General features: G+C 38.3%; 2 protein-coding genes and 1 long non-coding RNA gene across 4 annotated transcripts in view; all 3 read left to right on the forward strand.

The window, feature by feature from the left end:
* The window catches only part of LOC103481408 (integrin alpha-M-like), a 49508-nt gene extending 22698 nt beyond the window's left edge, over positions 1-26810 (forward strand). Inside the window, exons 23-30 of one of the 2 annotated variants that reach the window (XM_017310846.1) lie at positions 23258-23344; positions 23437-23506; positions 23609-23707; positions 23783-23863; positions 24112-24222; positions 24306-24419; positions 24504-24614; positions 26146-26810. In XM_017310846.1, coding sequence (XP_017166335.1) covers positions 23258-23344; positions 23437-23506; positions 23609-23707; positions 23783-23863; positions 24112-24222; positions 24306-24419; positions 24504-24614; positions 26146-26226 — 754 coding nt within the window. In that variant the 3' untranslated portion in view covers positions 26227-26810. The remainder of the gene's footprint in view (positions 1-23257; positions 23345-23436; positions 23507-23608; positions 23708-23782; positions 23864-24111; positions 24223-24305; positions 24420-24503; positions 24615-26145) is intronic. The other variant, XM_017310847.1, reaches the window with a different exon arrangement.
* On the forward strand, positions 5060-8629 carry LOC108167279 (uncharacterized). Its single transcript, XR_001777638.1, has 3 exons — positions 5060-5138; positions 8362-8464; positions 8535-8629. It is a non-coding gene; the product is annotated as an uncharacterized LOC108167279 (long non-coding RNA).
* On the forward strand, positions 15851-18357 carry LOC108167278 (integrin alpha-D-like). Its single transcript, XM_017310849.1, has 5 exons — positions 15851-16059; positions 16202-16275; positions 16362-16485; positions 16663-16799; positions 18139-18357. The coding sequence occupies exons 2-5, from the start codon at positions 16237-16239 to the stop codon at positions 18271-18273; spliced, it is 435 nt and encodes a 144-aa protein (XP_017166338.1). The 5' UTR covers positions 15851-16059; positions 16202-16236; the 3' UTR covers positions 18274-18357.
* Positions 26811-27408: the final 598 nt, after the last annotated feature.

Here is a 27408-nt window from a genome sequence, read left to right on the forward strand (position 1 = left end):
TTCATAGCTGGTAAAGCACCGACTTAATTATAATCAGATTTACAAATCTAGACCCCTACATGCTATTGTTTACATAAGGAAATTTTGCTCATGCGTACAATGCTGGAGGGCAAAAAGACTATTCTTTAACATGTGATGCTTAGCCGCGCCACCGCCGCAGAATAATTCCGTTATCTCAAACTTAGACATCTAGATATTATTAATTTCCGTGCTGTGCTTAACAACAAAGGGAGAAACTGTTAAAGTACAACTCAAAACCCCATCTTTCTCACTCTCTGTATCAACGCAGCTAGTGTATGGCTAGATTGCTGCTACCGTCTCTTACTCTGCAGTTGTGTAGTCACAATGTCTGGGTTCATGAGCGCCCCCAGCGATGAGGCACGTGAACTGCCTGCCTCACCTCGAATCTGTTCTCTGCCGTTTCTGATGGCTCCTCAACACAAAAAACACGTTACACACACAGTTGGTGACAATAAAAACACAGTACATTAAATACATAAGCTAAATTATGGAAAATCAGTTCATACATTAAATGTTTTTAACCATTTTATTGGCGACGTACAGACAGGAGGAGCATGCTCTCAGAACGGCAGCCAGTGCAGTTAGCGAGAGGTTGCGCAATCCCAGGTGAGGCACTGCTCGCTTCCAAGCATTTGAATGGGAAAATGCAAAAATTCAGCAATTTTGAAGAAAAAAAAATCTGATTTGGTTAAATTAAATGAAAAATAGGTACTGTATAGTACAAACCAACGGGTGAAAACATCTTTATAAATTATTTTATTATTATATATTATTTTTTCATGATGACAGGTGAGGCTCTGTCTCACCTGCCTCCCCTGACCGCACGTCACTGATATATGCATAATTAAGATTACATCCTACTTCTGCCCCATACACTGCAAAAACACAAAATCTTACCAAGTATTTTTAGTCTAATTTCTACTGTAAATATCTTAATACTCTTGAAATTATACAAAACTCACTTACAAGTAACTTTCAACAAGATATCAGCTTCCTTTAAATCAATAATTCCTGAATATTGATGCAAAAGTTGGATTATTGACCTGTCCAGAGTGTGCCGTGCCTCTAGCCCGTTGACAGCTAAAGATAGGCAGCTGCAATGGTTGCAAAAGATGATTTTGCAACCATCTTTACAAGATTCAGGTCTGACTCCAATGGGATAAGGGTGTAAAAGAAAATGGATGGATGGATGGATGATGCAAAAGTACCAGTTCCACTGGCAGACTATTTCAACATGGGAAAAATATGGTGTTTAAAAGAAATTGTGTTTTTGCATTCTAGTTGAGTGCTATTTTTGTGGGTTGTCATACAATCAAAGTAGAATAGGATGGGGATTGAAGATTAATGAAATGGGACAAAATGTGACAGAGACTATGTAGAGCAAGGTCTTCATCCTTGGTCCGCAAGCTTTACATGTTCCCCATTCTGGCCCAACTAATTACACTACCCCTTTAGCATGCCAAACAAACAAGATGAGAATATTGAGGAAGTCTAAGGAAAGCAGAAATGTTCCATTTTATTTGTTCCATTTTATTTTTACTTATGTGTTGTGAAGAGGCTTGAAGGACTGACGTATGACTGGACAAATGGCTAAATTAGCGGTTCTCAACGTGGGCAATACCGCCCACCAGGGGGCGTTCAGAGGACAGCAGGGGGCGCTGGCGGACATTTTTACAAAAGGGGGGCGCTGGGATGCCTTTGGGGGGCGTTTAGTCGAAGGTAAACTTTACACCTTAAATGCACAACAATGCCAGTTTAGACTTTGAGCAACTTTGTAAAACCGTATTGTGTAACATTAAACCATGCTTGGCTGCAACTGTATCGATGGCAGCTCTTCTTCTATTCAGTGCTTGTTAGCTTCTGTTAGGTTCTTGGCGCAGCTCCGTTCTCCTGCTACTGGTTGCTAAAATCACGATACCCTCCCTCACTGTGTATCCCTCTGAAAAATGAACTCATTTAAATAAAGAAATAAAGAAATCTCTCCATGAGTGATACCACGATAGAGAGTGTTCATTTTATAGCGTTAACACAGTGCTGTAAGTGGTCCGGTATGAAACGGGGGTAATAGAACAACACAGCACTTTTAAATTTCAATAATCAGAATGCAGAAAWTGTTTCCGTTGTTTTAAAAGGTTTWTGTCAGTCTGCCTTTTCCCCATCGATACGCTTCCCGACCGCCCTGCCCCATATGGGGCTTAAAAAAAACACGCCGCGCACATTGCGCAAAACTCTGAAACAGGAGAAGCGGGACATGAAACGGAGCGAAGAACTAGACGTGAATTATGGCATAAAAACAGAGAATCCGACGCTGAACAGTGAAAAATCAACACATGATGTGAAACATGATGATTAGGCGGCGCCGCAGGTGATGAGTGAAAATTACTGGTGGTCAATAAATGATAAAATAAATCTAGCAACAGGAAAGAAACTAAAGTGGACATAGCAATAAACCAAGAGAGGATAATACTAGTCAAAGGAAACTAAATGGAAATGAATGAAGAACAAAATGCAAGAATAAACTAAGAAACTAAAGTAAGTACAGAGGAATAAACTGGTATGGCAAGACTTTTTGATCAATACTTAATACAGAGGACTGTATGGTAAGAATAAACAGACACTGTTTTCAGATAAAAGGTAAAATAATATTGTTGAAATGTCATGGGCTTGTTGAGACCATATCTAGTATTGGGAATAAATATATTTTACAGACCATAACAGTAAAGAACTTATCACTTATTTATGTTTTTAATTAGATTTGATAYATTTATTTCTTCAATATTATTTTTCATGTCAGTGTTAATGTCATGAGGCTGATGACTCCATGACACTTTCAATTTGACTCATTAGGATTTGATTAAGAACCAGATTTGCTCTTTGTAATTTATGTCCAGTAAAACTATTAATCTATAAATCAATAGACATGTCTATATAAAGATATATTCTATGTTTCTGTATCATATTTGTATGGCATTAAAAGGATCTGGAACTTTTGTTTTTCCACTGAACGCTCTGGTTTGCACAATAAATGCCATGTGGGTGAAGTTTTATGGATGATACTCTGATGTCCCATTCTCCTGAAGGCAGCACAGAGCCGCACCACCAGAAACTGACAAACACTGAAGAGAAGAAGTTATGATTAATGTAGTTACAGTTCTATCCATGTTTTAATGTTGCAGAGCTCAGTCGTTTTGCAAATAGTTCAAAGTTTAAACTGGCATGTTGTACAACTTTTATCTGGTCATTTTGTGGAATATTTAACAAATAGAAAATGGCACAAAATAAGAATATTTTTTCCACTCTGGCTACTGTTAGACCGACCAATTTTAACTTGAATGTTCATTGCATTTTTCACAGCTGTGAAATAATTTCTATTCCCATGACTTTTTTGTTCTCTGGGAAATTATTTTTTATGATAAATACAGAAGCAAGTAAAAAAATCAGAACATCTACAATAGTGATAGTAATATTAATGATAAAATAATGGTCAGTGCAAAGTAGCCTGCAAATTCTTTGGTGGGGGGCGGTGAGGGACCTAGATAAAGGCTAGGGGGGCGTTGGCTCAAAAAAGGTTGAGAAACACTGGGCTAAATGATAAAATTGTCCCGCGTAGATTATACAAACTCTCTGGTTTATGATAAGGATCATAAAACATTAAAGAATAAAAATCAGTACAAAAATACAGTGGATATAAATATTTGTGGATCAGTATTTGCAGATTTTTTGTTTAGCATATCTAAAATATTTGAAAGAAAATTAAGCTTGGTAAGCAGAGATACCGAGGTATGATGATACTTGGCATGCTAATGGCTACCTTTCAATCTAGAAAGTCTGTAGAAAGACTGTAGAAAGCCTCCACTGTCCATATTAATGCATATTGAGGTATATTAAGTGTGTACACGCACACACACACAAACACAAAGTTATTTATAGAAGTGGTGTGTATTTGGGGAATTTAATGATTCCCAGATGGTATATAGGGATGTTCATAATGTCATTGTTTCTTCATGGTAGAGTAAGGAAAGAGACTCTCCTCCAAATATGGCTGTTGAGTCATTTTTGCTCAGAGTTGCCTGATTAAAACAGTTTTAATCTATTTAATTTCTGCTGACTTTAAAGTGTAACCAAACCACAACTAACTGGGGGATTTCGAAATGGTAAGAAAACTGCTTTGTTCTGTCACATCAACACATGTACAGTATTTTTTTTATTAAGGATAACAGAGTAAAAAGGCTAAATACAAATGCATGTCATGCTTTTTACATTTTACTTGTACTACCATTTTTTTTTTTTACAACAATGTACTTCTTTTTTGTTTGGTTTATAACATAGTAAAACACCGGGGAAACTTTCAAGGTGGTATGAGTGTTTTGTTTGTGCCAAAGATTGAATGAAAATAGAAAGTGTAAAAATATGTGTTCAGTCAAATGGCTGGAAATTATTTTATGTTGTCCTGTAGTGCATTGTTAATGTTTACTTCTGCTTATTTTGTGCAAATTTTGCTTAGTAATCTTATCTTTGTATGACACACATAAAAAGAGGATGTTTTTTCGTAAAGGTTTCTGCTTGGACCCCACCTCCCCCTCTTGCACAAAAACACATAGCATCAGAAAGCTGCATGCAAACAACAGTGTGTTGAATACTATCTGTATATTTTATGATTAAAACTGACCAAAGCACCAGATATTTGATGTAAAAGTAATTAGAGGCTATTAGTGAAATCAATAAGAGATACACTGCAAAAAACACAAAATCTTTCCAAGTATTTTTGGTCTAGTTCTAGCGCAAATTTCTTAGTACACTTGAAAAAAAAAGTACTGATCTATCTGGGCAGGCAGCAACAAACATCGATTCTGTTACCTCCACCCATTGGTTTACCCTGAACTAATTAAAGCTGCTAGATTTCACATGACCATTTTAAAGGTCAGAAGAGAAAAGGGTAAATGAAAATATTTCTCCTCTGAATTGAAAGTGACCCTTGTTGTAACTCCTCCTACATCATGGAAAAAGTAATGCACTCAGTTTAAATTGGTTGACCAGAGTGGAAATCACACTTTTATTTTGATCTCAATGCCAGAGAACAATGGACTGGATAATCACTGTGGCACTTTTCTGTTCAGGTAAGGAAAGTTCGTATCTTCTAATTTCATGCAGATGTTTTTAATAATCTACCAATGTGAAAACTGTAAGAGTGAATACTTGATGGAAGCTGCAGACAGTAAAATAAGTTTGTTTTACCTATTATTTCTTAGACGCCTCAAAACAAAAAACACAAATAACCTAGAAGTGCAAGAAGAACGTTTAATAGGTTTTGTATATGATCCAAAGACAAAGTGTAAAGCTTATGATGTTGTGACTGAGTTTGCTGGTTCAAACCCCAGCTCCTAAGTCTGCATTCAGGGGGCGTTTACACGACAACGATCCAACAAAAACTGAAGTTTTGTTCCGTTTTTTGTTGGATTGTTTACACGAAAAAGTTCTAATTTCTATCTGTGTTTACACATCGAAAACGTGTAATGCTCTCGCTGCACCTAGTTGGTGCTAGATTCTTTGAAACTGAGTGTGCATGTGTTTAAAAAAAAGTTGTACCTGAAGGCATGTGGATTCGCGTTTCCCCATCAGGTACCATTCTCCCATAGATTGGGAGAAAACACGCATTGTGTGCGTCTGATAAGGCCGCATGCAGTTGGAAAAAGTGGGATAACTTTGCTGAAACTTTGGTGAAACTTTGTTTGAGCTTTCACAGTATCCACAGCGAGCCCCGGACTGGAAGCTGTTTGTTTTTACCTTGGAATGGCCAACAGTCTGTTATTCCTATATCAATTTGATAAAATAGGAGTTCCCGCACTTCCCATATCCGTGTCCTCTGTCACCTTTCTCAGCAGTTAAAACAGTTTAATCCGTTGCTAACAAGTCGTAACCTGTTTTTCCGAGCCGCCTTCAAACGCAACATGAAAGCTGAGACGCGCGCGCTGGGTTTACCTGTGAGGCAGCGAGGGAGACCTGCTGCTGCTGCGTAGGTGTGCGTTAGAATCATGGCAGCAAACCGAAAATAACTTTGCCGTTTTTTTCCCCAAACTAACCGACTGAGTTGAGTAAAGCTGTTGGATGCAGGTAATGATAGCTAAAAGATGACTAGCTAATGTCAATACAGCACGTTAAGCTTGTTAACAAGTAGCCTGTATGCTACTGATGTTGTTGTCTAAGTTCAGCTACGTAGACTCATTTTGCCCCCCCAAAATAAGTCGATGCCCCCCGGCCCCCGTTAAACTCGTCTGGAGCCGGGCTGGTCCGTAGTTCTCTAGATAAGCGCTCAACAAGCAGTCGTGTATTTTGCCACCTGGGCGGTGAGGAGCGATGAAGAGACGCTGAGGGAACCGTATCTGATGGGGAAACAGTAACACCAGCATTGTGAGTAGTTTCTTCTTCTTCTGTGTGTAACAGGTGGAACCACCAGGGGTCGCTGCCTCCACATCTCRAGCGCCCATAAAAGGGAAGCTGTCGGGACTGGTGGCAGATTGTCAATCTCCTCTGTGTTGGACCAGGTGTGTTGGCCCACGCCTTCCACTGTTTGTCATCAGGTTTGTGTGTGCTTTTTATTGTAAAGACAAAACTCTTTTAATTTGATTTATATCAACTCAGTGTTTGGTGTTCTTTATATAGGGCCACACTACATGTTGTAATTTGACAAGTGCTTTACCTGGGCGTGTGGTTGATTGACGCTGCAGGTAAGCTTTGTTTAATTACAACATTATAATAATAATTAAATCTTTGAAATATAACCATGCAATTCAATTAAAAATTAAACAAAGCYTACCTGCAGCGTCGATCAACCACACGCCCAGGTAAAGCACTTGTCAAATTACAACATGTAGTGTGGCCCTATATAAAGAACACCAAACACTGAGTTGATATAAATCAAATTAAAAGAGTTTTGTCTTTACAATAAAAAGCACACACAAACCTGATGACAAACAGTGGAAGGCGTGGGCCAACACACCTGGTCCAACACAGAGGAGATTGACAATCTGCCACCAGTCCCGACAGYTTCCCTTTTATGGGCGCTCGAGAGGTGGAGGCAGCGACCCCTGGTGGTTCCACCTGTTACATGTGGATTGTAGGAAGCAGCTATGTTTTGCGTCAAACTATGCATGAGCTGGGGATTCTCTGGAAGAAAAGATCCGTTTTCTAGGTTTACACGGCAACGGAAAAACGGTACGTTTCAGAAACATCGCACTATGGAACCCGTTTTCAATCTGTGCCGTTGTTAGAGAAAACATTCGGTGGTTTTGTGTAAATGCACACTACAAATGCAACAAAACTCTTCCGTTTTCCCCCGAAATCGTTGTCGTGTAAACGGGGCCGGTCTCTGCTCGAACACTCTGCTTGCTTACGAAATATTTTCAGCTTGCTTCTGGAACAAAAATGCACTATCACCTGACAACCTCTCAGCCAATAAAATTGCCAATTTTGCAACCATCTTTATAAGATGCAGTTCTGACTAAATCACTACACCAAGATTTTGGGCTTCATCACCAATTTCTCCCTGAAGCTAATAACTGAAGCTAGGAGCTGACTAAATTGTTTCACTTTGGGTTCAAAGATAATAACTTCAGTTTTGTTTTTGTTCAGCTGGAGAAATTTAAGGCACATCCAGGCATTTTTCTGTTTCAACCATCTGTTAAGTTGGATAGCTTCAGAGTCACCAGGTGACACGCTTTGTAGTAAATCAGAAGAGCCAAATCCCATCGAGTGAGAGCCAGCTCCTCCCGTTTTTCTCCCATTTGCTGCTCAGCTCTCACTCTCAGTGACTTCGCCCTGCTCCCTGCAGAGCTTTGTGTTTATTGGCAGGACATTGGTCTAATTAGACTCTAAAAGGATGTATATCTCACCCCAGGTAATATTACTCATTTTAAATATATGAAGCTAAATCGGTTGTGGATAAAGAAAATCCAATAAATAGAATCCTGCTACACAGGAAAAGTCCTTCAATATTAGGTAAAGACATCTTTTGGAGCAAAATCTATTTGTTTTTACAGTAAAAACAATAACAAACCAATTGCATGACGCAACTTAAATATTAAAATCTGACTGCAATATTCAACTTACACTGTTTAACTTTATTGTTCCTGTTTCTTGTGACATTTGAAGTTTGGTCTTTAGTGCTACCTAGTAGTTAAACACTGACATTGCAGAAAATGTTCTCTCCTTCAGTCTTCTCCAAAATATTACTGTACTCAGTCATAAAAACAGAATAATTTAATAAACAGTAAAAGAAAAACCATAATAGCTTTGAATTAAAGTGATTCTGTGGATTTTTTTTCCTTCTTTTTTTTCCCTCAGTGCTAAAAGCTGCAGTCGGCTTTAATGTTGATTCTGGGGCTTGGAAAACCCTGACAGAAAATGATGAAAGTTTTGGATACCAGGTGGTGCAAAGACAATCAGAGTGAGTCATCTGGATTTAATTTTTAAAAACTTTTGTAACATGTTGTCACCAATGTTTGTGTTTCTCTCAGTCTGCTCGTCAGCGCCCCACTACTACAGTATAAAGGGAATAAAACGGGACGGACATATTGGTGCAACACAGGAGGCAATTGCAGCAATCTTGTTGATCTAGGTAGGAATCATTATACTCCTGATATTTTTAACGCACAAATTTCACAATAAAGACATTTAAACTTACAAATTTTAAAAGTGGATTTCATGACTAGAGATTGTTTGCACCAGGATCTTAAAGGAAAGATTTTGCACTAAATTCTGAACAATGTCAAACATGCTGTCCTGTAAACAAGTATTTCCACCATCAAACTTATATGTTTCAGCTGAAGTTTTAATATCAGACAAAGGTAATGTAACATCCAGTGAACATTCAGTTCTTAGGTTTAGGGAGAAATTACTCGCTCCTCTACTTACACAGGTACTATGTTGCCCCCAAAAAGGAAACAATCTGTAAGGGTGAAATAATCTTTCTTATCCAAGGTCAGCCTTCACTTCTCATTTTTATATCTTGTTGCCATTTGATTAAAAATATAGCAGACATGTCCCTTTAACAGCTTCTTTTTCTTTTTATGGTTTAAGGTTTCTGAAGCAGCATTTAACCAAACTGGCGTTATAACAGCTTCAGTTGGGAGAGATTGAGATTTAAACAAAATTAAATGCTGCAAATTATCACTGTATTTTATGGAAACAATTCTTAATGAGTGATAATTCTGACAAGTCGTCATCACAAGTGATTGTTTTACAGAGCAAAGAGCTGCAGTCAACATGTCTCTTGGTTTGGCGATGGCAAATTATCCGTCAACACAAAACACAATGGTGAGAGGATAAGCTGCAGAAAATAATGAATGAAAAAAGGATGAAAATGTAAAGGTATATTATTCACAATTTTTCCAGGTCTGTGGTCCAACCATTCCCAGAGACTGCAAAACTATCACCATGTACAACGGTTTGTGCTATGAGATTGATCGAACTAATACGTTTGTAAAGTCTTACCCGCCTGCGACTGAAGGTAGGTACAGTGAGCTTGTTTCATCATGATTATGTCACTGCCTCTGTAAAGTGGAGGTTAACTTTCTCATTAGCACACTTGAATAACGGTCAGGAAACCTGTATGGATCTCTGATTTCTTTTCACAGAGTGTCGAACCCAAGCTGACATTGCATTTTTGTTGGATGGCTCAGGCAGTATATATGCTAATGATTTCAGCAGAATGAAAGAATTTGTGAAAAATCTGATCGGAACATTCCTGGGAAGAGATACACAGGTGAGACTAACATTGATAATTTTGTCAATAGTTTTAGTGAACATCACCACTGTCGAACATAGATGGGAGGCCCTTATTTATCTAATGTTAAAAATGTAAGTTTCTAAAAAAGACTTGGTATGGCTAGTGAAAAGTAACACATTTATCAAAACTTAATCAAAAACCTTGTTGTTACCTTTTGAAGTGTACATCTCCCTTCAGGTCATTGCTGCCTTTGATTTACTGTAGTACCTTTGTTTTCTAACTTCATTTCCATTTTTCCCATTTTTGCAGTTTGCCATTACCCAGTTTTCTTATTCTCCAAAAACGCATTACTACTTTAACACTTTTATCACTTCCAACTGGAAATCACAAATTGACAACATCCGTCAATTATATGGAGGAACATATACAGCTGGAGCCATCCAAAATGTTGTGTAAGTATTTGTGACACAGTGTGTAATAATCTACATTAAGTCAATATTATCATAGAGAAAGCTTAAATGGACAAAATGACATTTAAATCTGATCATGAAAAGTTTAGAATGTCACTTCTTCTGTTTAAACAGACAAATATTGTTTCAGCAGGTAATGTGTGTTTACCCACTAGGAAAAATAATTATCAATGTAACTCAAGATTCTAGATTGATTTTGATGTGCACAGAACACTACAATCTTTTTGAAGTCAAATTATTTTTTACTGTTTGTATAGATAAAAATAACTATTACTCTTGTTTTTAAGATATTGTAAGGAAACAAAATATTTACTTTTCTCTACTTCATAGTTGCACAAATGATAAAAAAGCAAATCAGTTTAAACTACTTAATAAAAGATGATGAGAAAACTAGACAACATAAACTGCTGTCATGCACTTAATGTATGCCATTAGTTTAAAATAAAGAAAATGTTTGTAGTCAAAGATTATTGCAGACCGGACGTGCTCAGGAACACTATATGAAGTCTTTTCTGCCTCAGGTGGTCAGACTTTATACCTACGGGTGCGTTCACACTGCAGTCTGAATTGACACAATTCCGATTTTTTTGCCAGAGCCGTTCACACTGGCAGTAAATGCGACCTGTATGCGTTCTGCAGTGTGAATGGGCAAACAACCTAAAAGTGTCCCGTATGGACAGTAAAGGGCGCAATAGCGTCAGAATTCTCTGTGTTCTGCCAACCGCCATAAAAAGAAGAAGTGCTCAGTGTTTGCGGAAGTAAACATGGAGGCTAGCGAGCTTACATGTTTGAAGTTGTTGTCGGCCGGAGCTATTTTGATGCTTCTTGTTACTAATTAAACACCAACGTTAAAGGTTTTGTTTAAACTATTAATGTAAAGTAGCTTAAATACATGTTCAAATGGGTTGCCATCTGGCAAGAGTTTATACCTTTTGTAGTAAAGTGCCTGCACTGCACATGTAAAAGAAAATGGTTAACAGTTTTGAAAATACAGTTCTGTTGTACCTTTTCTAATTTTTCTTTCTACCCTTTAACCCACTGCTGTCTTAAAGCACTTAATTTAATAGCACTTAAAAACATGTCTTTGTTTAATCCAAATTAAGTCAGCAGCTCCAAATCACAGGGGGTGGATGTAAATATCCATACAGGTCAGTCTGTGTCCAGTTTGAGTGAAAGGAGGCGCGCGGGATCCGCGCTGAGGTAAACTTAATCCAGCGACTGCAACGCGCTGGATTAAGTTAAGCAGTTAAGATTAAGCAGAGGTGCCAGAGGTGTGATTGGTCTGGCTTTAAATGCATAAACTATAAACCTATCTTTTATAAACATATCTTTTAGAAATAAATCTGCTCCGCCAGTGAAGCGCTAAGAGCAACAGAGATGCTCAGACTCCAGTTTAAAAAAGAAAAAAAAAAGTAAAAAAAAAAAAAAATTATTATTTTCCTAAAAACAAACAAAAAAGGCTTAGCCTGGCGGTGGCACTAGTAAAGGATGGCGGGCCGCCAGGCCTATAATACACTGTCAGAAACCCAGCAAAAAGTCCGAAGAACAGTTCTGACTGAGTCAAGTTCTACCGTTCAGCGCATAGAGCCATTCAAAATAACCCAATTGCTAGTGAACGACACATCAACATTCTTGGCAGCTGTGACTTAGCTTTTTCTGATCATACAATATTCCTGGAGTCGTTTTCTTTCCACCAGTATCTCCAGCTTTTCTTGAGGGACTTGGTTTTAAGCCATTTGGCGGCAGCAGCACAAACACCAGCTTCTTTGGTCAGCTTTGTCCTTTTCTTACATTTGGTCCTCCTAATCTACATTATTCCTTGTGATTTCTACATTCCCCCATCAATTTCAACGCACTCTGGTTCAAAATCAAAGGCTTAAAGACGCCAATCTTTGCTGTTTTGGCTGGACGAACCTAGAGCAACAGGACCAAGCATACATCATTTACCCAGAATGGATTGCAGCGTATTGAAATTTATAAAAACTAAACAGCTTGAAATATTTATTCAGTTGTTTTTGCATATAAAATAAATATTTCTCACTAGGGGTGTAGTGATACAATATTCTCACGATATATTACAATATACGATATTCTGATCACAATACAATATACGTATATCACAATATTTGGCAAGCGATACAATTCTATGCGATTCAATGCACTTTTACAATATTCTGAAAGATTTTAGAGGGACAGAGTGATTTTTGGTGACATTTTGTGTTCCATAGACTTGGATTTAAATAACTGAAAACTGATTAAAAGCACTAACTACTAGAGGTGTGCCGATCGATCGATCATAATCAGCCGATTTCCGTGAAAAAGTGTATGATCGGTGATCATTGTCTCTTGTTGCCGGTACCGATCACCTGCTTCTCATTTCTCAGCCTGCCTGTGCAGCTGGTCTCCTCTTTCCTTCACACTGCGCAAGCGCGCAGCAACAAATCCTAAGCGATGTGTAACTATAAGGCACTGAGTGAATGGGGACGTTTGCGCGTTGCAGTGGAAAATTGAAGCACGTCAAAATGCATCAACACAACGAAGCTAATACGACATAAAAACAATGCCATACTTGACGGAGTTTGGCTACATGGAGGCTCACTGCAGTAAAAAAGACATATGGAGGATCAGATAGCAGGTAAAGCAGCGCACAGTAACAAACACTCACCCGGATTAGCATGATGGTCAGAAAGCTAAACAAATAACTTAATTAATAAGACTTAATTATTTAAGTCTTCGAGCTGCGATGTAAGATGCTGGTTCTGCTCTCGCTGTTGAACTGCTGCTACGCGCTACAGGTAGTAATATTTGACAGACGGAGCGCCGCTTCTGCTCCACCTGGTAGTGACTCTCACACCGAACCTCTGCTTAAAGCTGCAGCATCTAACTTAAAAAATAAATTCTACATATGTATTAAAACTTTCGCTGTCCTTACATGAGACAGATAATCTCTGAAAAAATAATCGATCTCCTCCCTGCTCTGCATAATTACTCCGCTCAGTCAGAAACAGCCAATCAGAACTAGCAGTAATCAGCTAGCCACCATGCTATCRGGAASTTTTCATTCAGTAACTCWGGATTGTTTATTGTAATGGATCCTGTATTTGCCTTTGAATGTTAAGTTTTATACTTGAATTTTTTTGGCAATGTTGAGAGGTTTTATTTTGGCTCTTTGCATTATTTAGCCTCTTCAGAGCCTTCATATGTTATCAGTCTGTTAAAGATAGTATTACCGATTGCAGTACAATTTGCAGAATGCCTGTTTTGTTTAGTTTTCTTCGTGGAAAATGTTATTAAAAACAAGTTTTTGTCTAAATTAAGGTGAATTCATGGTTCCTTTTTCCACATAATGTAACCGGTAGTGTTTATGATAAAAAAACAAACAAAAAAAACAATTATGTGATCGGTATCGGTGATCGGCCCTCATGGGTGATCGGTATCGGTAGGAAAAAACCCGATCGGCACATCTCTACTAACTACACAATACCTGACTCTGATTGTGAAGAGACTTAGAATCTAAAGCTGGACAAAATGAATCAAAGATGCAGTGAAAAAATTTGTTTCTGTCATTTCATTCATGTGGATTTGACATAAAACTCAAAGTTTCAACAATGATCCGGGAGCTGAGTGGGGAGATTATCAGCCTCTGTAGACTCTCAATATGAAATGATTGTACTTGTTTTTCTTTTGGACATACTGTGGCTGCATTTTGGACCTCGAGTCACAGAAAAACAAAACCCAATTTGGAATTTTTTTTTTTTCCATTGTGAAACGCTCAAATATTCATAACAAATGGTTTTTATAATTTAGAATAATAGTATATACCGTACATTTCTTAAACTGATGTAAAAATATTGCAAGCAACACAATTTGATAATGGGCTGCACAGTGGCACAGTTGGTAGTTCGATTCCCGGCCCCGGTCTTTCTGCATGGAGTTTGCATGTTCTCCCTGTGCATGCGTGGGTTTTCTCCGGGTAATCTGGTTTCCTCCCACAGTCCAAAAACATGGCTGCCAGGTTAATTGGCCTCTACAAATTGCCCCTAGGTGTGAGTGTGTGCATGATTGTTTGTGTGTCTCTGTGTTGCCCTGCGACAGACTGGCGACCTGTCCAGGGTGACCCCGCCTCTCGCCCAGAATGTTAGCTGGAGATGGGCACCAGCACCCTTCCCGACCCCTCTAAGGGACAAGGGTGTAAAGAAAATGGATGGATGGATGGATGGACAATTTGATAACGTTAGCATGAACATGAAGGCAATTCCTCATTGGTTTGTATGCAATTTTTGACAAAACATCATAGGTCAAAACAAGATGCCAAAAAAATTTATAATTGTGTGTTGGGTGGGGGGGGGGGGCTAAAAACAGGTCTTTTGGACTATGGGGAAAAGGGTTTTTGACCTTGACTCCCGGAGTTAGCCGTGGCTATAAGCTGTTTACTACTAGCTGCTGGGGGAGTGGCTTTGCCTCACCCCGCAGTGATCGACTCCTGGCAGCTGCACAGCGCCACCATTCCCCTGCCTGGATCTCTGAGTAGCTGCCTCTCGGACTGCTCATTCTTCTCTTAGTCTATGATACTGTTTGTCAGTTGCTAATGAGTATGATCCAGTGATGTGCGGTTAGGGTAGGCAGGTGAGGCAAAGCCTCACCTGTGATCATGGAAAAATAGTAATAAAATCATTTATATTGTTATTTTCACCCGGTGGTTTGTACTATAAAGTACCTATTTTTTACTTAGCTTAACCAATTCTGATGATTTTTTCTTCAAAATCAATAAATTTTCGCAATGGCAACAAGTCTGTGTGTAGCTTGGCAATACAAAGCGAGAAAGTACTTTCTCTGTCTTTCCCTTTGCTATGGATCATAGCACGAAATTAAAACCTACATTTCTAAGTTTCACTGAGTTAACGCGGATATGGATGACATGTAAAAGATTATTCTTTTTGCCCCTCAGCGTTGTATGCCTGCGCGAAATTTCCGTACATCCAATAACATGCATGGTGTCTATAAAAATCGTAAGTCAGTGCCTCACCAGCAATGAACCTCACCGCATGTCACTGGCCCATTGTTATAATGAATTGTGGATCCCTTTAAGAGAGAAAGAAAAAACAGAAGCAGTATTGGAGGAACAAAAATACTACTACTACTACTACTAATAATAATATATTTTTAACAGGGATGACGTCTTCTCAACACAAAGGGGTTCCAGGCCAAATGTGAAAAGAATTTTAATAGTGATTACAGATGGAGCGTCTAGTGATCCACAAAACTTACCAAGAGCAACACAGTCAGCTGATCGAAAAAACATTATTCGATTTGCTATTGGGGTAAGCGGCATCTTTTTTTTTTTTTTTTACAAATACATGTAAATGTTTATATGTCTATTGTCTGCTAGAGTGGAACAAATTGTAATTTCATACTGCAAAAAGTGTTATTAGCTTTGACTGCAACTGAATTGTTATATATTAATTTGTAAACCGAAACTGTCAAATATATAACTATAAAAACACGGAATTTTTCTTTTTTCCCCCGAACATCTTTATATAAAATTTCACATAAATTTATTTATTGTACTGTATTTAGAACTGTGTTGCACTTTGAGTGCTATGACTGATCTTGACTCAAAAACATTAAAATTATGATGCGTTTTGAAAAGAACTACTGCAGCAATATTTCTAACATTGCATTTACATCTCTAGGTGGGGAACGCATTCACAAATCCAAGAGCAAAACAAGAGCTCAGAACGATTGCATCTCAACCTGCTGACAATTTTGTGTTTGAAGTGGGAAGCTTTGATGCTCTTGACAAAATAAGGGACAACTTGCAGGCCAAAATTTTTTCCATTGAAGGTATATAATTTAACATCTGAAACATTTGTTAATTCTTCTGCAAGTAGTTAATATATATTAATATATTTAAGTTGTGCTCTGTGTTGTAGAGGAACTCTAAAGAACTCTGTAAAATAATATTGAATTTGTTTTGAATTTACAGGATCACAAAGTGATGGAGAGACGCTGAAACAGGAAATGTCTCAAGAAGGCTTCAGAGCAGCTTATGTGTCTGGGGTAAATAAAATCAAAGTAAAATTTTCAGTCTTACAGCGTTAAAAACTCGTATTTGAAATAAAATGTTCTCTGTTCTTGCATTGCAGTATATTCAGATGACTATGGTTGGTGCTAACCAGTGGAAAGGAGGCTACAAGAAATATTTGCTTAGTAATGTTTTAAACAACGTCACATTTGAGCCATTGTCCATTGAGCCTGACAGTTACCTTGGTAAGAACTGGACAGAATTTTGACTTTTTTTATGTGATTTCAGAAAAAGTCAGACCCAGATAGCTGCTGTTTGTTTATTAAAAAGCAACGTGTAGATATTTCAATCTGTTTCACAACTTTACTGCCCAAAACATTATTTTCCCTGATGTCTCTGACTATTTAGCTATTAAACTCCAGGTTATTCCATGGCTGTTGCTAAAACCAACGCTGGTCCACTGACAATTCTTGGTGCTCCAAGAAACCAACACAAAGGATTTGTTATGACAGTTTTCAATGAAGCACAGGAAGATCAAATAAGACCCTTTCAATCACAGGTAGGTACAGTACATCCATAGAGTACGTTACAAGTAATGCGTTACACATCGGACCACTTCTTTCAGTAACGAGTAATCTTCCGCGTTGCCATTTTAAATCCAGTAATCAGATTAAAGTTACTTGTCCAAATCACTGTGAGTTACTATTTTTTTTGTTATTTCCTCTCTGCGTCTTGGGGAGTGATTGCCATTTCTATGCGTCAATCAACAGCTGATTGCACACTGCGACACAAATGTAAACAATGGAGGGAGGAAAGAAATGCGCATTTTGTTGCTGGATAAACAGGAACTATTTTGAGTTTCTGTTGCCAAGTCTGATTTTTATAAGCAGCTCTGCCACCCTCTCCTCAAAACAATGCAGGTTTTCCGCATCCCAGTTGGAGAAGACCTATTGCGCTCAAGCAACCACTGCTTGCGCCCTTAGGTCGGCCACCATGCTTCAAACTTATCAAGCTATGTGATTTTCCGAGCTAGGAGCTCAGATGCCTCCTGATAGCCATCTGATCCCCTCTTAAATAAGATCAGAATCACTGCAGATTATATTCTTCGCACATCCCGCTGTGTGGTGCTCTCACTGGGGAGAGGGATGGCTTCCACAGTGGTTGCTCAGACACACGTATGGCTAACGCTGTCTGACGTTCCCGATAGGGACAGGGCCAGCCAGTGTCTATGGATGGGCTTTTTGGACAATTCCTTGATGCAATCCAAGCGAAGTTCGAGCTTAAGAAAAAGCAAACCGAAGCTCTTCGTTGCATCATTCGCAGATGTGACGCTAGGTCCAGGTCCAACATGAGCGCACGCAAGCCGGTGACAGCACCGGCACCACCAAAGAGAGCAGCACCACCCACAGCTCTCAACACTACAATTTCACAGCCGTCAAAAAAGCATACTCCTCGCCAGTCGACTTGGAGCAAAGGCCCTCCTCTTGGTTTTCAACGAGATTTGACATCTCGAAAGAAAAAGCCTGTCATCCTAATGACTTGAGACGGTGTGATAGAAGAGAGGCATCAGAAGCAGGGTGACCCGATTGCCACTCACTTGTTTATTCGCAAAAGGCATCTTGTTTGTTCTGTTCAGGAATCCAAGAGGCGCTGCGTTTTCCTAACACAGTCTCCCAAACACAACACCCCAATGCACACACTGTTTGCACCTTCAGTCCCAGGTTTAAGTGGCCTAAATGTTTCTCAAAAAAATAGAGAAAATGTTCGGAATGTTTGTGTAACTGTTCCACATGTTTCAATAAAGAGTGCAATTCCTTTGCCAAAAAATCAAAATCAAAACACTGTGTGCCACAACGTGCACAACAGTCAAACGGAGCTGCTCATCTCTGTTCCTGCAGATGGCAGCACCTCCTCGTCAACAGTGCGTCAGGTCAGCTGTCTGGCTGCACGCGTACACCTTTGGCGTGCATGTGCACGTTCCCCGTGGATGGAAAAGACCGTTGCTATGGGTTACTGGTTGCAGTTCCGAATAAGACCCCCCCAGTTCCAATCAGTTATAAACACAACTGTAAGGACCGAAAAGGCAGAAGTTCTGAAAGACAAAATAAACACGTCAGCAAAAGGTGCAGTGCATGTGGTTCCCACTTTGGAAGCAAACATCCGCTATTTTGTTGTTCCGAAGCAGGGAGGTGGGCTACGTCCCATCCTTGATCTAAGAGTGTTAAACAAGCACCTTCACATGTACAAATTCAAAATGTTGACGCTGAGACAACTTTTGAACGCTGTTGGCCCAGGCAATTGGTTTGCAACAATTTATCTGACAGATGCTTGCTTTCACGTACCAATACACCCAAAACACAGGTGTTTTCTGAGGTTTGCTTTCAAGGGAATAGTGTACGAGTACATTTTTCCTCTTGTATTATTTTTGTTGGGATCCAACTGCATATGCTCCGAACGCATGGAGCGCTCTACACATACATAGATGGATAACAACAAAAACAATGGCGGATAGCATCGTACCATGTGTGCTACTTAACCTGCTCAGTTTTACATAAATTCTGATAAGGAATATATTTGTGTAATATAAGTACTTGTTTTTTCAGACTGGTGAATATTTTGGGGCTGAAGTTTGTGCCATGGATGTGGATTCTGATGCTGATGGTGTGACTGATCTAATCCTCATATCCTCTCCAATGTACAAAGACGTTGATAGAGAGGGACGAGTTTATGTCTGTGAATTAAGTCGTTTGGTAAATGCCAAGTCATTTATGTTGATTTATTTAACCTCCTGTTAAGTTTTTTCATAAAAAAAGTTTTCCCATCTCATTTTTCCAGAGTGTGGTTTGTTATTTTGATAAACCATCACAAATAACCACACTAAGAGGTGATGCGTCTGACAGAGGGAGGTTTGGGTCATCTCTTGCCGTTCTACCTGATATAAATGCAGACACATTCAATGATTTGGCCATTGGAGCACCTTTGGAGAATGATGGCCAAGGAAGCATATACATATTCCAAGGAGAAGGAGGAAGGAAAATAAATCCCACTTACTCACAGGTGAGCAAAACGCAAACATAAACCATGAGTTTCTAAACCATGAATCATGAGTTGGAACCTTCACAGTTGGTAGGGTCACTATTGAATAGGGTTTACTTGTCTTGACATTATTCTGTTAAGTTCTCTCCAGCTTAATCCCAACAGTCCAAAATCTCGATTGTTAGGTTTATTGGTTACTCTCGATTGCACTTAAGAGTGTGTCCATTATGACTTACCTAATGTTTGCATTAGGTTAAGTCCTAATGCACCAGCCCACCCCTAATGGGGGTTGGGCTGGTGACCTTTACCCCCAGCCACCCTTTGACTCTGCACAGACAAGCCGRTATAATGGATGATGAACTTGATAATGCAAGATGTGTCTCATTAAACAGAGAATTGCTGCATCTGCAGTCCAATCAGGCCTGAAGTTATTTGGCATCTCAATCAGTCAGTCTTCCTACGATCAGAGTGGTGATGGACTTCCTGACTTAGCAGTGGGTTCAAAGGGAAAAGTTGTTTTACTAAGGTAAGTCCCCATTGTGGTTATTTATTAACACACATCTTCCATAATTCAAGAAATTCCTTTTCATTTGCAACCTAAATATGTTTACAAGATAAAAACTCTGAATATTACTGAATGAAGTTGTTACTTGCTTCACAATCTCAAAACAAACAACATGGCCTTTTCTGTTTCTAGATCCAGACCAGTTGTAACAGTGACTGCCACTGTGTCGTTCAACCCAAATCTGATCCCAACTCAAAACCCAGACTGTTCAAAAAAACTGCCAAGCAAGGCCACTGTCTGCTTTACTATGAGCAAACTGTCTAATGTGAATGAAGGTACATTTATGACTTTAGTTTTTCTATTTGTCCATCATTTTATTTAAGAATTTTTACCAAACAAAACACATCTTGCAGCTCAAGCACAGATTAATTTCACTTTAACTTTGGACGCAAATCGCAAGATACCAAACAACCGAGCTGAGATCAGCAAGGATGTGAGGCACAAGAGTGGATCGCTTAATCTTAAATTAAATACAAAAGAATGYGCTGATGTGAACTTTTTTATTSAGGTAAGTCCTAAAGTAACCATTACAGTAATTTTATWCAACTATATAAGATTMAACAGTTTTTTAAYTAATCATCTTTCCATCTCAATGCCTTCCAGTCTTGTCCAGARGATGCTCTCAATCCACTCAATAATGAGCTCAGATTCACGTTTGATGGTTTGCCTTCTGGCTCAAACCCAAGACCAAGCCTTTCTCCACAGGTTAAAACCACAACATTTCATCCTGTGAGTAACTCCTGTACATCCTAAATATGAACAGAAATATCTTTACTGAGATTTTTCTTAGTAAAGAAAACTCTTTACTGTGACCGTCATACAAAACATTACATCACAAAGTTATTTGAAAAGCATATGATAGACTTAAATTATGAATTTTTCTTTGAGTAGATCTGTTTAACAATTTACTGTCATCCACAGATTGGGTTTGAGATCAGTTGTGGAGCTGATGAAGTGTGTGAAGATAATCTGAAGGTGGATTTTAACTTCACCAAGTAAGAGATTTGTTTCRGGAAGTAAAGCCTTRATGTGACCGGTGAACTATACACATTATATCTGCAAAACTTAAACGTTTGTATTTGTTTGGCAARAGCAAGATTTACAAGAAATCTCAGACTATGGTTCTCCTGTTTTATGTCCCAGAAATATTTCTGTTGGCACATGCCCAAATGATCTGACGGCGAGTAGCAAAAAGTCACATCTATCATCATACAAAAATGCAACTRTAGCCACATTCTGCAAAGTACTGAGGATTTACTGCATAATAAGATTCAGTAATTCTCTTCAATATTAAGATCAGAGAAGAAGCTATYATGGTTTCGCAGCCTTWRCCTCTGTRCTGACTGTAAGTCCAGTTGTGAAGGCCAGTTGCACTTGGCCTCATCTTTGTCATGAAGTCGAGTCACTCATGGGTTACAACCCAAGAACATTTATTTGTGAGATTCTTAGATACATAACACACAACACATTCTCCAGCTCAGCAGCTTCTCCATTTTATGTCTCTCCATCTTATTCTGCTCTGCCTCCTAATGGCTGGAAACAGAACTATTAGTAAAACTACTAGCATCTCCCCATTTCACTTCTTCAGTGCCTAAACCCTATTTTACAGTAAAACATCATTATAATGCAAACCCACAACACATCAGAAGCATAGAACAATGTGAACTCCTGCTTTTCAGTGGGTAAATAAACTTGTTTTTTCTGTTTTAGAACAAACTGTTAAACACGGCATTAAATTAAGAATTAACTCTGAAGTATCTGCCATCAAAATTGCCACTAAAAATGTTAATCATCACAATGTAAATTATTGATCTCATTTTAATTTATCATGAGATTACTTGCATATTGCGACAGGCTAACGGAAACAGCCTATTCACTCTTCCCCTGTTGCTGGGTGAGTCTGTGAAAGCATGAACTTTCATTGTGTTTCTTTTAGGTAAAAGTCGCTTCAAAATGGTCTTATCTGCTGTGAACGTGAAGGTGCTAAATATTAGCTCTGCCTCTTTACCTATCACATAAAAACATGTATTTACTTGTACTTCACCATCTTACTGGTCAAGGATTGTAGCAATCTGATCCTGGAATAAGTGCTTCTTCCAAGCAGGCCACGATGACGGCTGGGTAAAGTCTAACGGCTCCGGCGCCTGACAGGACGCCATTTTGATGCTTAAATCTTCCCCTTGACTGACTTCTGACGCCATGTCAAGAAGTCTAGCAACTGAGTAATTCGCATCCAGGAAGATTTATTTATGGGTTTCGTTCTTTACAAGAAAGCAAAAAACATCGACCATTATTGTCCAGCTCAAATTCTTCTGTTTTACGTCTTTTTCTTATTCTGCTGAGCCCCCTAGTGGTTAGGAACTGAACTACTATGTATTTGTTGTCTTCTTAATATTATTCCTTTTTATGACGGCTGGCAAGCAACTTTTAGATGTGCATTACCACCGTCTATTGGATCTATATGCAAATTTAAAACTAAAAGAAATAATAAAAGAAAAAAAAAAGCAGAAAAAGAAAACAAAATAACCACATTCCATCTATTAATTTGTATTCCTAAGGTGCCCTAACAAAAAACAGTAGGATTCAATAGAGAAAAGTTTATACAAAAAAGCTTGTATATTCAACTGCAATTGGTTTTCCTGTGATCTACATACTAGTTCCTTTCTCTCAATTGAAAAAAATAGTGTAGAACTATAAGACATTTTACTGTCTCTTCTTGAAAACAAAAATCACATTTTCCTGTAGGATGTTTTCCATTTTAAATAATATTAAATGTTAAATGTTCAACATTGTCTGACCAAAATGAAGGCTGGATAGTAAATGATATCACAGTCTTTATGCACTTGTCATTTATCATGTTTTTTCAGGTCCTCAGTGGTTAAAGTCGGCATAGATGAACTTTTGAGCGTGRCCGTCTTTGTGAAGAACAGAGGAGAAAACTCGTACAACAGTCGCATTACTCTCACATACCCYGTTGGGCTCTCCTACAGGAAGGTTACACCTCTGGAAGTAAGGCACCAATATYAATCTATGTTGGTGAAGCTGCTGCAACAAGCTGATGATCTGTGTTTTATTGCAGGGAAGAATTGAGTGCAACTCTGTGGACAGTGAGGATGGCGTMACARAAGGAAAGACAGTCTGTAGCRTCGACAAACCAATATTCAAAAGCAWCTCWAYGGTWAGTTTGTGCTGCTGCTTCATTCATTATTTAACCAGAAGAGGAAGTCTTTTGATCCCTCTCTTTCATTTCCTTTTTAGGCAACCTTCATYGTCTCCTATGGTTTCAAMACMAACAGWGAYCTTRGTAGAAAGATCGAAGTGACTGCGAACGCCATCAGGTACAACTCAAGAGTTAAAGGKGCAGCTCTTTGATGCTGAAKKTTTAACTAATTTTTTATTTGATCTTTCTCTTATAGTGACAATRAGCGTCACTCCCCTTCTAGTGAAGTCTACAAAAAACAGGAAATTGATGTCAAGTACAGTGTTTTTGTCACAATTGAAAGGTTTGTTAATTCAAGCAAATAATTTATTATTTTAAAAATCCACAATGGTTTAAATACATCTTATTAAATGAATGCATGAAATGTGTGCTCAGCTCCCCCAGCTACAACAATTTCACATTTGGAGAAAACGCTGTTCAGAAACCACTTGAGCAAAAAATAAAGGTGGAAGATTATTTCACTCAGTCACATCAGAAATATCTTCTATATTCAAGAACAGTCATTAWATAATTTGGKTTCTTTGTGTTTTATTCCCACTTCTCTTAGGTTTTTAACACKATCAGACCACTAAATTTGACTGTGGTGATCAAAGTTCCTGTAAGACTTGGTGATAAAGACATCTGGATGGACACAAACAGTTTTCAGGTGGATAAATCTACAAACTAGAACTAATTAAATGTAAATAAGACTTAAACTGATGTGATGGAGCTCTGTTTTCAGATTCCAGGCTGTCAGAGTAGCAGAGATGAAGAACCTACTGTCACTGATTTTGTTGATAAAATAAAAGAAAAGAAAACTCTGGTAAGTATGTCTTTATGCAGTGTTTCTTAATAAAGGATTAGCTCTGAAAAGTTTACATAAATGTTATACTATTTCAAAATATTGTCCACACAATGTGACATTTCAAACTTTAATCAGAGGTTTTATTGTGTTCACTTCGAAGAACTAATTCTTTGCTAAATTGTCTTTTTTTTTTATTTAGCTTTTGCATTCAATCTTCTGAAATTCCCACATTTAATCAATATCTTGCAACTTTAACTTTGGTACAGGACTGCACTGTAGCGAGGTGCAGAGTGTTCAGGTGCTCCGAGTTCATGGAAAGGAACAAGGACACAACGTACACCATCTCTGCAAACATCAGCTCAGGATGGATAGAACAGGTAATTAATGTGAAGTTCATGCAGCTTGTGAAAGAAAAATAAATAAAAAAGCTCATCATCCCTGATGTGTTTCTCTCTCTCAGATCGGACTTTCATCTGCTAAGTTCCTCCTGACCAGTACAGCCAATCTAGAGTACGATGAGAACCAGTATATCTTCTTCTCTTCAACCTCTAATAGTGGCCCTCCTGTTCACCAGGTGACAGCACGTTACTGTAAATGTCTTAGTACCAATCAGACCTCTAAGGGTTTTATTTGAAACTTCTAAACCTCTCACTTTCAGATTGAGGCAGAGGTAGAAGTGTTTCCTAAACCAGATTTCACTAAAGAGATTATAGGAGGATCTCTGGGAGGATTGGCCTTTCTGGTTTTACTTACTGCTGGTCTGTATAAGGTGAGTCAACTAAGATTTTCTTAAAATCTCAAAGATTCCCTGTTGAAATAATTGACTAAACATGACCAGTAATTACTAGAATTTTTTTAAAGGGGGCACACTATGCAAAATGAACTTTTGGCACATTTTTAGACTTCCATTTGCATCTCAACTGCTTCTAAAAAACAGCCCAAGCACTTGAAAACATAACCAGCCCAGTTACCTAGCAACCCAAGTGGATCTCCAGCATGTTTGTTTAGCTGGTTCTATTACTGTACACTCTGTACAATGACTGCTGGAAAAACAAGCATTTCGTTAACCTAGAATTTAAAACCCACTTGCTACATTCTTGTTGATTGTGCACGAGGCTCTTCTGCTTTTCAAAGGTGTACCACTTTACATCTTTGTACAGTGGATGTACACTGTACAAAGATGCAGTTTGCAGCCATCTGCAAACTGCACATCAGTTTGCAGTCATCTTCATGTGTGAGTGTAAATGTTCAGTTGGGGGTATGGCTAGCAGCAGATTATTTTTGATTTAAGGTGACCTTAAAACAGCTCATTCTGAAAGGAGCTCTAAATAGAACTGACCAGACTGAACACTCATTATCGAATGCTGCGGTTAGACCAAACGCGTTTAGCATGCCAACAACACATGTGCACTTTAAAGTCAAACGCTTGACATTTTGCTGTAGACGCTTGTTGAAATTGTGGTAGATGCACGTTGGGATGAGTCGTTTTCAATTGCTGTATTTGTACAATGACGGATAGAATTGAGAGTGGCACCAAAATATGTCGTGAAATCTTCTGCAATCTTAATGGAGGCTCAGATGTCTGCTGAACATTTTGTGTTCAGTTTTTATTCAACAAAAGCCGCAACAGGTGGTAATGGCACGCGCACGTTAGGAGGAGCCTCTTGTATTTTTGCCTCTCCCAGTTACTTTGAACAATGGCAGCTGAAATGTTGAGGGTCTTCTCTTTATTTACAGAAAGCAACAGAATGTTGTCGTTGCGAATTCACCAGATAATTCAAAGGTGTTGTGAGGTTGGTGAGTTTTATGAGCTAGCTGGACGCTGATGAGGGTCGCCATCAGCACTATTTTTGTCTCACCCGGACCCAGTTTGATGATAACTCGCAGCGGTGCCTGCATCTCCTGGCAGGACATCAACTGCAGGCCACTAAGTCACATAGCAGAGTCTTTTTGATTGGTTGACTCTGCTTTAGCGGTAAAATTTCATATTTTCCAACTCCAGCATTGGCTGCATTGGATTCGCTTGACACTCGAAATGCTTTAACGACGCAGTGCTAGACGCGCATCACATGTAAAATAAACTTTGAATGTAAACCAGACGTCCCTGACGCTCAAATCATGCTCAGTCTGAATGCAGCATGAGAATGATTTTGTGCAAAGTTTTGCATAGCTCATAGAAATATCATAACCTGTTCAAGCCAGAATAATAGGTCAGATTTAAATGTTTATTCTATATCTTCCTGCATTTATCTTGCCACACATAATTTTCATTCTACTCTCCTTCCTGTTTTTCCTCTCAGGCTGGATTTTTCAAGAGCAAATATAAGGACATGATTAATAAAACTGCAGAAGCTGAAGGAGAAGCACCAGCAGAGGGATGAAATTCCCACTTACTTATCATGTCCATCCATTACCTTTGTACAGAAACTATTGCCAATCAATTTATTCAGGTTTTTCCTTCAACTGCTACACACTCCTGTACTTCTATGAGTGATTTAATGGACAATTTTATTTTTAAAATTGAGAAAGTTATTGACACTATTGCTCCCGTTACAACAAAAGTAATCTCTGCGAATCATAAACCACCTAGGAGAAATTTTGAGTTAGAGTGCCAAAAAGAAGAACGTCAGTGGGGTGAAAGTAAACTACAAGCCCATTTAGATCATCTACAAACTCTAAATTTTTAATTTTGAACTGAGAAATGCTAGGTAGCTTTCTTTCAAATATCATTTCTACCTCTATCAACAACTCTCGTGCTCCGTTTTCCATTGTTGACGGGTTGACAAATCCACCTCCTTCTGTTAAACATGATTTTTTTCTCTTCTGAGGACTGTCACAAATTTGCCACTTTTTTATAAACAAAATTGGGAAAATAACAACATGCTTAAGCTGCTAGAAGGCTAAAAAAGTGTCTGTGCTTGACAAAACCATGTAAATAGCTTTAAGAAATAAATAATATATGCAATATAAACATGTTTCTTGTGCTGTGTTATTGATCAAAAACTGATATTTCATTTAAGAAAATTAATGATTAGATATTCTTGTCCTGTTCATCTTTTGTTGTATAAATGTGTAATGTGATAAAAGGAAACTGCCAGACATATTTAAATCTTTAAAGGCTCATGTAAGAGTTACTTCAAAAAACATTTAAGAATCTGTTTGATGGATAAAAATCCAACAAAAATAAATTCCACCAGTAGTTTCTAGTAAATATACGTTATACTAGGGCTGTTATAAATGAATATTTTAGTAATCAAGTAATCTATCAATTATTCTTACGATTTGATTGAGAAATCGGATAAAACAATTTTTTAAAATAAAATATTAGTAAATCTAACATAACAGCAGTGTTACTATAAGATATCAGTCCATTTTTTCATATTTGAGCATCCCTACCAGTTACGTTTCAAGTTTAGAAAATTAACCTGTAACAATGGTAGCTCACTTTCTAAGTTAAACTGAAGAAAGGTTATATAAAAATCTGAAATTATATCAAATTTAATAATTAAGAGGCAGGCTCACAGAGGTCTATACTCCAGCATTTATTTCACATATTCACTTAC

This window comes from Poecilia reticulata, linkage group LG19 (assembly GCF_000633615.1).
Source record: "Poecilia reticulata strain Guanapo linkage group LG19, Guppy_female_1.0+MT, whole genome shotgun sequence".
Taxonomy (NCBI): domain Eukaryota; kingdom Metazoa; phylum Chordata; class Actinopteri; order Cyprinodontiformes; family Poeciliidae; genus Poecilia; species Poecilia reticulata.